At 43.4% G+C, this 10,009-nt stretch overlaps 1 protein-coding gene across 2 annotated transcripts; it reads left to right on the plus strand.

Annotated features, from left to right (window-relative positions):
• The first annotated feature begins 1,407 nt into the window (after positions 1-1,407).
• On the plus strand, positions 1,408-7,955 carry SGK1 (serum/glucocorticoid regulated kinase 1). 2 transcript variants are annotated; one of them, XM_081295378.1, is made up of 12 exons: positions 1,408-1,655; positions 2,598-2,673; positions 3,054-3,129; positions 3,522-3,626; positions 3,734-3,817; positions 3,932-4,063; positions 4,318-4,430; positions 4,770-4,893; positions 5,523-5,618; positions 5,872-6,027; positions 6,136-6,225; positions 6,764-7,955. In XM_081295378.1, the coding sequence occupies exons 1-12, from the start codon at positions 1,538-1,540 to the stop codon at positions 6,929-6,931; spliced, it is 1,338 nt and encodes a 445-aa protein (XP_081151504.1). In that variant the 5' UTR covers positions 1,408-1,537; the 3' UTR covers positions 6,932-7,955. The 2 variants fall into 2 exon arrangements, with proteins under 2 accessions (XP_081151504.1, XP_081151505.1); XM_081295379.1 differs by lacking the exon at positions 1,408-1,655 and adding an exon at positions 2,323-2,477.
• Positions 7,956-10,009: the final 2,054 nt, after the last annotated feature.

Genomic DNA, 10,009 nt, shown 5'->3' on the forward strand with positions numbered 1-10,009 from the left:
GTGTGGGGGAGGGTCTCTGATGGAAGTTTTCTTAAAGTTTTAAATAAGCAAATAACTTTGTGAAGGTTAGTGTTTCTGGGTGATCTCAGGAATCTCTGCTCAAGAGGATTAGGAACAAGGTGAGTCTGAGCAGGGCTGGGATGAGCCCTGGGGGGTGAGACCTGCAACAGGGGGTGCTGCCTATAACAAAGTTATATGCTCTTAAGAATCCATGCATGGGGAAGTAGTCTTGGATCAGTTAACCTGATTTGCAATTGAATTCACCTTGCTTTGGGTTGGAGGATCAATTTCAGACAATACTAAATGCTTTTATTGAAAAGTGGGTGCAGAGCAAAATTTGCCAACCACAGTCTCTGGGAGAGGGAATGCTAGTCTCCTCCCAGTTTCTGACTGTCCCAACTGATCAAACCAAAAGCTGTTGAGACTAAAGATCATATTAGGGCAAATAAGGAGGCTGTGCCTGCAAAACAAACCCCTTTCCAAGACCAAGGGAAAAGCGCTTCGCATGCTATTCCTGGTTTGACAGCTGGTAATTTGGAGTGTGTCAGCTCTAAAGTAGCAGAGCCCTTGGCAGCAAGGGGTCACCGCAGGGCAGCCACAGCAGACAGCACCAGCAAGTTCCAGGTACCGGTGCTGCGAATATTGGTAATATGTAGCCATCTTCCCTGCCCCTGATCCAGTCGCGGTGCTTAGGTTCCCGGCCAGCGCTGGCGCGCGTCCTCGCGCCGGCATTCGGGGTTACTGTAAGGCACCGGCCTCGCTGCCCTGCCGTGCCAGAGCCGCCGCCTCTACCTTCCCTCCCTTCTCTGTTTCGGGAGCCGAGTGTCCCGGCTTATCTTTCAGGAGTTAGTGATCTTCGTTTATATGGGAACTTGTGAGAAAAAGCGAGGTGGCAAACGACTCGGGTCAGCACCGAGATAAACCAAAGGAGGGGTAGGGAATGTGAGGACAAAGGGGGTTTAAAGCAATACAATGTGACCTTCAGGTGGGAGAGCGGGAGAGGAGCAGGCCTCCTGAGAGGAAGAGGAATCTAAGATGCTAGGGTCACCCCAGGTCGGTTCCAAGCGAAGTCACTGCTCCCCTCACTTACCACCTTCTCACGTGTTCTTGGCATGGCGGGGATTAAAAATGTAAGGGAAAAAAAATACGTGCGGAATGGACAGAATGTTCTCAGAGATTACTTTAAGGAAAAAAAAAAAGTGAAATGCAGTTTGTACTTTTCCCCCCTTTAGTGCAGAGACTTATTTTATTTCCGCCCCCTCCCCTACACATTCCTAATCCCCCCCCCCCGCCCTTTCCCTCTTTCTTTCCTTCCTTCCTCCTCTTCCAAGTTCTGGGATTTTTCAGCCTTGCTTGGTTTTGGCCAAAAGCACAAAAAAGGCGTTTTCGGAAGCGACTCGGCCGTGCATAAGGGCCATTTGTTTGTTTTGGGACTTGGGGCAGGAAATCTTGCCCGGCCTGAGTCACGGCGGCTCCTTCAAGGAAACGGCAGTATTCGCCGGTCCCTCTCGCTAGCTGCGCCCCGCAGTCCGCTGCCATGGGGGAGATGCAGGGCGCGCTGGCCAGGGCCCGGCTCGAGTCGCTGCTCCGGCCCCGCCACAAAAAGAGGGCCGAGGCGCAGAAAAGGAGCGAGTCCTTCCTGCTGAGCGGACTGGGTAAGCGCCGCCGCCTGTCCCGCTGGGGACTCGGCTTCTTGGCCAGAGTTGCTCGGCTACTGCCCGGTTTGCGGGCTTCAAAGAGGGACTGGGGATGGAGGTCCTGGTCGCGGGGCGGTGGGAGCCGGGGGTGACCGCGCCAGGCGCCCGGGACCCACTCTGCCCGCGCAGATTCGGGGCGCTAAGCCGCTTGCACTCGAGAAGTAACTCTGGGCGGGTCGCGCCGCGGAGCCAGGGCTGGGGGGCCCCGGTGGGGCTGTTAGAGGTCGGCCGGGGGTTAGGGCCGAGAGGGTGAAGCAGTGAGGAGGCTGCGATCGGGTCCAAAGCCACCCCGGTTACCACGCCGCTCTCCTGATTTTTCTTGCCTCACCCAATAAATGGGAAAAATGGAAAATTACCCCGGGCTCTGCAGCCCTCCCTGCCCCCTCGGCCGACGCTGTCCTCTCCGGACGGGAAGGCTGATAACCGCCCCGCGCCCTCCCCACGCGCTCCCCATGCGCCTCGCCCCCTCCCGGAGCTCGGCTGCTAGTAGGGGACCCTACCGCCGGCCACCAGTTGCAGCGCCGCGGGCTAACCGCGGGGCGGCGGGGGCGGGGCCGGGGCGGGGCCTCCCAGCGCTTCCTCATTGTGGCCCAGGCCCCGCCCCCGGAGGCGCAGTACTTATAAAGGCGCCCCAGCCGCCCGAGCGCAGTGTTGGCCAAGCCGGTCTCCCGTCAGCTTAGGTTCTCTGTGCTCTGTCGGTGGCGATGACGGTGAAAACCGAGGCTGCTAGAGGCACCCTCACTTACTCCAGAATGAGGGGAATGGTAGCGATTCTCATCGGTGAGTGTAGGAGAAAGACTGGGCTTCTACCCTCGGATATGCGAAGTGGAAACGATGGCTTGTGTGGCGTCCGACGTTAGGAAACGGTCTAAAGGTTTCTTTCTCCTCTTTAATCCACAGCTTTCATGAAACAGAGGAGGATGGGCCTGAACGACTTTATTCAGAAGATTGCCAATAACTCCTATGCGTGCAAACAGTAAGTTTCGGAGGGGGGGAATTGGAGGCGATAAAAGACTTGTATCAAAGACTTCACTCAGGGAAGTCTCCGTTCTCGTTTATTGGAAACGTTGTAAACGTTAAAATTATCTGAAAACTGAGCTTGTCCTAGCGAGGTAAAATAAATTTTTCCAAAAGTCTTATTTAATTCACAACCTATCGCCACTGACAAGCCTGATTTCTGTATTTAACTAGGTTATCATTTTCTTGAGCTATTTTTTTTAAGTAGTTTATTTGGATGTTTTCAACTTCAATTACTGAATTGTCCGGGAACATTTGAATCAGAAGTTCGCTGTTTATGTCGGTGTGCCCTCTAGTGGTGAGTTAGGAGTTTCTAAATTGTTCCTTTACTCTCTACAGCCCTGAAGTTCAGTCCATTTTGAAAATCTCCCAACCTCAGGAGCCGGAGCTTATGAATGCCAACCCTTCTCCTCCAGTAAGTACTCTTTATTTGTAATGCATCTGTGGAGGAAAATTGTAAATTAATATTTCTACATTTAAGATAGCACTTATAGAAATTGGCTCCAAGGCAAGAATGCCTCATTAATTTATAAGTATTGAGTCAGTGGAGCATTTTTAAAGGCTTATTCCATTAAAATTTTTATCTGTTAGTGGCAGCATGATTGTATTAGTGGCAGCATGATTGTACAATTTTCGTACTCATTTTAAATGATGATGTGTGGGTGAAGTCATTTTGAATGTGTTTGTCAGTGTTTTAGTAACTTCTCTTGGTCATTTGTAGTTGTAAATCTTTTTCATTGCCTGTACTTTATTATAGACGTCTTTCTTTGAATTAATGATATTAAGAGAGAATGTTTTATTTTCTAGCCAAGTCCTTCTCAGCAAATCAACCTTGGTCCATCATCCAATCCTCATGCTAAACCATCTGACTTTCACTTCTTGAAAGTAATTGGGAAGGGCAGTTTTGGAAAGGTAATTTCACATCCAAAGACTCTCTACAATATACTCTTTCATGTGTTCATTTTACTTTCTCTGTGAATGAGGATTTTAAAAAATTATTTTTTCTATTGAAATTTTAGGTTCTTCTAGCAAGACACAAGGCAGAAGAAGCATTTTATGCAGTCAAAGTTTTGCAGAAGAAAGCAATCCTGAAAAAGAAGGAGGTATGAGATATACTGGTGGGTTGGGGCTATAGTTGGACACTTATTCAGTAAGTGTCTTGAAATTTTGGTGCCAAGTTGAAAATTGTCACTGAATCTTAATCATCCTTTTCATAGGAGAAGCATATTATGTCGGAGCGGAATGTTCTACTGAAGAATGTGAAACACCCTTTCCTGGTGGGCCTTCACTTCTCTTTCCAGACTGCCGACAAACTGTACTTTGTCCTAGACTACATTAATGGAGGAGAGGTGAGCTGGGGGAGTAGAAGTTAGTTCTTGGGGTCTCAAGGGGTTTTCTTAGTTTAAGTTCCAGAAAAAATTTTTTTTAAATACTTAGGGGAGAAAAGTTACCAGAATTAGCATTTCCTTTAACCTACCAGGTTTTAAATCATTAATAGATTATTTAGAGCCACTTCCTGCAATTGTTCTCCTTAGCTCTCTATGTCAGGACTAAGTAAATGCTTTGGAAGCCCAGACTTATTTTGTTCCTCTGTCTCCTGCAGCTATTCTACCATCTTCAGAGGGAGCGCTGCTTCCTAGAACCACGGGCTCGCTTCTATGCTGCTGAAATAGCCAGTGCCTTGGGTTACCTGCACTCTCTGAACATTGTTTATAGGTGAGACAATGAATCCCATAAAGCCACTTTCCTGGGTAGAAAAGAGACATAGTCCTAGTATTTGAAGCCTTAAAATAACTTGTGTTTATATGCAACTTGATCACCTAAAACCCTGTTCCCCAGCATGTGAGTAGATTTGACTCCTGCCACTAGGGAACCAGCCAACTAAGATTGCACCTGATCCAGAATAGATTAGCAGAACAAGGATTTCCTTTTTTTTTTTATTTACTATACTACCATGATGAATTAAAAAATGCTTGTAATATCTGTAGCAACTATCTTTACAGAAGATTTCTTATGAAGTAAAATTAACCTTTGCAACCACTTTTTTTTTAACAGAGACTTAAAACCAGAGAATATTTTGCTAGATTCACAGGGACACATTGTCCTTACTGACTTTGGACTCTGCAAGGAAAATATTGAACACAATGGCACGACATCCACCTTCTGTGGCACACCTGAGGTAGGAGCTCTTGATTTGGTCCCTGGTTTTCCCCCTCCTTCCAGGAGAGAGATATGAAATAATTCTTTCAACAACCCAGAGAATAAACCCTAGAGATTTTACAATTCAATGCAAGTAAAATACACTTATTCTTTGCTGCAACATGAGAAATTACAGGACTTTGTTTCTTTAATTGAAACTAGCAGGGCTGGGGATGTGGCTCAAGCGGTAGCGCGCTTACCTGGCATGCGTGCGGCCCGGGTTCCATCCTCAGCACCATATACAAACAAAGATGTTGTGTCCACCGAAAACTAAAAAATAAATATTAAAATTCTCTCTCTCTAAAAAAAAAAAGAAAGAAACTAGCAAATTGTAAGATCCATACCATAAAAGGTGTCTGAAGACCCAAATAAGATACCTGTGGGTGTCCAGTTCCTTCCTAAGTATCTGTACACCTTGCAGACCAGCCAGCCTCAAAGAATACTGAGATTTTATTCAGAAGTAATCTAAAGAAATATATTCTCCAATTTGCACCCTTGGAGAGTTGCACTCTTAAGTGTTGCACACTTTTCAAAAGTCCATTCCTGGTTTTGCAATTGCATGGTTTCAAAGCAGTTTCTAAATTCTTGTTTTCCTGATTTGCCTTGCAGTATCTTGCACCCGAAGTACTTCATAAGCAGCCTTATGACAGGACGGTGGATTGGTGGTGCCTGGGGGCTGTTTTATACGAAATGCTGTATGGCCTGGTGAGTAGCACCTAGGGAACCATAGGACACTGCCCATTTCCATGACACTCTTGCCAAAATCTAGGCCTGGCTTCTGTGACTTGAATTTGAGAGTAAGCTTATCCCAAACTGATAAGAGGCATATTGGTCATTTTATAAGAATATCTGAAGTCCAGCTTAATATATTGCAGTTACCTTTTTCTTTGTTGGTAATATATGCTATACCAAACTTCCAATTCAGTAGAAAATAATCCCCCCCTTTTTTATTTTACAGCCTCCTTTTTACAGCCGAAACACAGCTGAGATGTACGATAACATTCTGAACAAGCCCCTCCAGTTGAAACCAAATATCACAAATTCTGCAAGACATCTCCTGGAGGGCCTCCTGCAGAAGGACAGGACAAAGAGGCTCGGTGCCAAGGACGACTTTGTGAGTCATGTTTTCCTGTTCTCCTGGGCCCTCAGAGGTACACTAGACAGTCTCACTGCCTTTATTGAATTCTGCCTTGCTAAATTAATCTTTGTTTCTTCTCAACAGATGGAGATTAAGAATCACGTCTTCTTCTCTCTGATTAACTGGGATGATCTCATTAATAAGAAGATAACGCCCCCTTTTAACCCAAATGTGGTGAGTATCTCCCTGTCTCTCTTCTAAGTTACTGAGACCTAAAGGCCATTTTTTTTAAGTCAGATTTGGTGGGCGTGTGTGTGGGGGGGGACTTGAAGAAATAAATTGAACCTTGAATGGGGGTGGGCACCTGTCACCTCAGTTACTCAGGAGGTTGAGGCGGGAAGATCCCTAGCCCAGGAGTTAGATTCTAACCTGAGTAACACAGCAAGACCCCATTTACAAAACAAAAGGAGAAAATTGACAGATGTTTTATCCATAGACCCATTATTTTCCCAGAGAAAAAGTAGAATTTTTATTCCAACAAATCTTCTTTTTCAAACACATTTATCAAAGCACCAAGAGACAAAAAGTAAACATTAGTCCTCATGATTTAAACTATTTATGGCCTTTGGGGTTTTGTGCTTGAAGTGGAGGATTATGGGAATTCTTGTATAGCATCCTAAAGACTTGAGCTCCAGCATTTGAAGCCTAAAGGTTTCCCTGTAAAGTAACCATGTGTATTCTGAGACTGTTTTTTTTTTCCTTCCTGTAATAGAGTGGGCCCAGCGACCTGCGGCATTTCGATCCTGAGTTTACCGAAGAGCCTGTCCCCAACTCCATCGGCAGGTCCCCTGACAGCATCCTCATCACAGCCAGCGTGAAGGAAGCCGCTGAGGCATTCCTGGGCTTTTCATACGCACCTCCCATGGACTCTTTCCTCTGAACAGTCTTAGGGGTGGTTTTGAAGGATTTCATGTGTGTTTTAAATGTTTTAGTTAGCCTTTGGGCAGAGCTGCCAGCTGACAGGACATCTTTAAAGAGAGAATTTGCACATCTCTGGAAGCTTGGCAATCCTGTTGCACACTGTTTGCTGGAAGCTTTTCAAAGAGCACACCCTCCTCTCAGTGAGCTCGTGAGGTTTTCATTTTTATCCTTCCTTCCAACGTGGTGCTATCTCTGAAATGAGCATTAGCGTGCCACCCTAGACAGATGCAACGATCTCGTTAGGAGGAAGATGCTGATCTAAGAAGGATCTTCTGTGGGTCTGTCTGGGCTGTGATAAGGAATATTCTGAAATGTGCCTTTTCTGCTGAGATCGTGTTAGCTCCAAAGCTTTTCCTATCGCAGAGTGTTTCAGTTCTTTATTTTTCCTTGTGGATATACTATGTGAACAATGGTATGAGTGTGGTATGCCTGATCATAGATGGATTTTGTTATAAGCATCAATGTGACACTTGCAGGACACTACAATGTGGGACATTGTTTGTTTCTTCCATATTTGGAAGATAAATTTTATGTGTAGACTGTTTTTTTGTAAGATATTGTTAATAACTAAACTTTATTGAAATGGTCTTGCAATGACTTGCATCCAGATGCTTAAAAGAAAGCATTGCTGCTACAAATATTTCTATTTTTAGAAAGGGTTTTTATGGACCAATGCCCCAGTTATTGAAGTCGTTCGGTGTTTTCATTGTTTAAAATGTCACCTGTAAAATGGGCATTATTTATGTGGTTTTTTTTGCATTCCTGATAATTGTATGTATTGTATAAAGAAGGTCTGTACATTGGGTTATAACACTAGTATATTTAAACTTACAGGCTTATTTGTAATGTAAACCACCATTTTAATGTACTGTAATTAACATGGTTATAATATGTAAAATCCCTTCTTCCTACCACACAACTTTTTTTGTGTGCAATGAACCAATTTTGGTTTGCAATAAAACCTTGAAAAATATTTACAAAAATTGTGGTTTGTGTTACTTTACATAATTTCATGAAGAAGCAATAATGGATCCATTTAAGATTTAAAACCATGAAAATGCTGCTGTGATATCCAACTTACTAGTTTATACTTCCAATAGCAGCAGTGCCTTCTGCCTCCAGGGAAGTATCAACAGGTGTCTATTGTCACCGTAGGCTAATGTCAGGACAAATAGTCCACTTGAGAGAGCAGGCAATAAATATAGGGAACATTACTTCACAGCTGTCTTGTAAGATGGGTAAATTGAAAAGGATTTGTTTGGATTCATGACTGACACCATAAAATGCTTCTAAAAAGATATGGAATAGCCAGGTGTGGTGGCACACACCTGTAATCCCAGTGACTCAGGAGGTGGCTTAGTGGTTTGGTACACTGAGTTCAGTGGTATGGTACACTGGGTTCCATCTCTAGTACCATACACACACACACACACCCAAAAAATGTTGGCTTTGTTTTTTTCTACTGCTGAGGATGGTGAACCCAAGGCCTCTCCTAACTTGTCTCTTTGGGAGCAGAAATGCAGCCAGTGTCCATCTTTTCACAGCAATCCTGAACAATCCCAGAAGGACTTGGAACTAAGCGAAAGCCAATCTACTTCTTCCTTTACCACTCAATGCTTTTCCCAGTACCCCATCTTCTGTCCTAGATTATAGGAGAAATATCCTAAAAAGCTGTCAAAAAATCATTTTGGACAAGGAGATGGAGCTATTCATGCTACTCATGTTGCTCTTGATTCACATTCTTGAAAATCATGTCGAAGGAGAAGGTCATCTACCAGTGTTTTCAACATCATCAGGATATAATGAATCAACCAATCAATAATCAATTTCATCTGCAAGGCAAAATGTTACAGAAAGTAATCAAGCTCTATCCTATCATTTGAAAGAATTTCTCTTCTCAGTCACCAAAAGTCCCTAAAATCCTATTCCACATGCCTTGAGCCTTATATTGGGAAGAGAGATGTTAACATCTTTCTAGGTGATAATGGGAATATTACTTTTATTAAAAGAAGCATGCTTATCCTAATCAATTAAACCCAATTTGAGAATTTATTTAAATTTTTTTTATTACATGGAAATCATTAACTTATTACCCAGACCAAAAATGAAATCATTATTGCTTAGACCACTGTGGCTAATTTGTCTACTATGCACTTGGCTAGATGAGTACATATTTAATGTACGTATGTTTTCTTTGCTTTCCCCTAGTTTTCTGTGAAGGACTTTAGCAGCAATGCTTATAACAATCTTTAATGTTTATTTAGCATTTACCTGTTACATTGTGTTCAGACAGATATCTTTGTGTATTTGGATGTCTTGGAAACCATGGACTTTGATGGGCAGGGTTCTGTTTCTTATATTCGGTGTTCTCTGTCCTGTGTTCCACCTGGTGTGTCCTGGCTTGTATGATGACGATTCTGTAATGACAATACAAAAGGTACAGACTGTTCACAAGAAAATATACATGCAGACAGGCACTTCTTGTAAACAGTAGACCAAAGGTCATCAGCATAAAACAGTGTCACTTTATATACAGAAATAAAATGGATGAGTGGCTACCAATTTGTTAATCTTAACTGGATTTCAACACAATCATGCTTCATCTTAGTTTCCCACTATCTTGATAGACTCTGAACATAGCATTCCAGAGGTCAAAGTCATTGCACTTCCCAAAGTGAACAAGACCATTTGATTGCAAGTACATTACAGTGTTGCTATCAAAGTTTAGCACAGATCTACCATTTTGACAATAATAAAGTTAAAGTTCATTTAATTAGATCAATTAAAATTAAGCTGAAAATTGGGCTGGGGATGTGGCTCAAGCGGTAGCGCGCTCGCCTGGCATGCGTGCGGCCCGGGTTCGATCCTCAGCACCACATACAAACAAAGATATTGTGTCCGCCGAAAACTAAAAAATAAATATTAAAAAAAAATTCTCTCTCTCTCTCTCTCTCTCTCTCTCTCTCTCTCTCTTTCTTTAAAAAAAATTAAGCTGAAAATAATTTGGAATCGAAATTGAAAATAATGACTATATTTC

Source organism: Spermophilus citellus, assembly GCF_964194105.1.
Source record: "Spermophilus citellus genome assembly, chromosome: 5".
Lineage (NCBI taxonomy): Eukaryota > Metazoa > Chordata > Mammalia > Rodentia > Sciuridae > Spermophilus > Spermophilus citellus.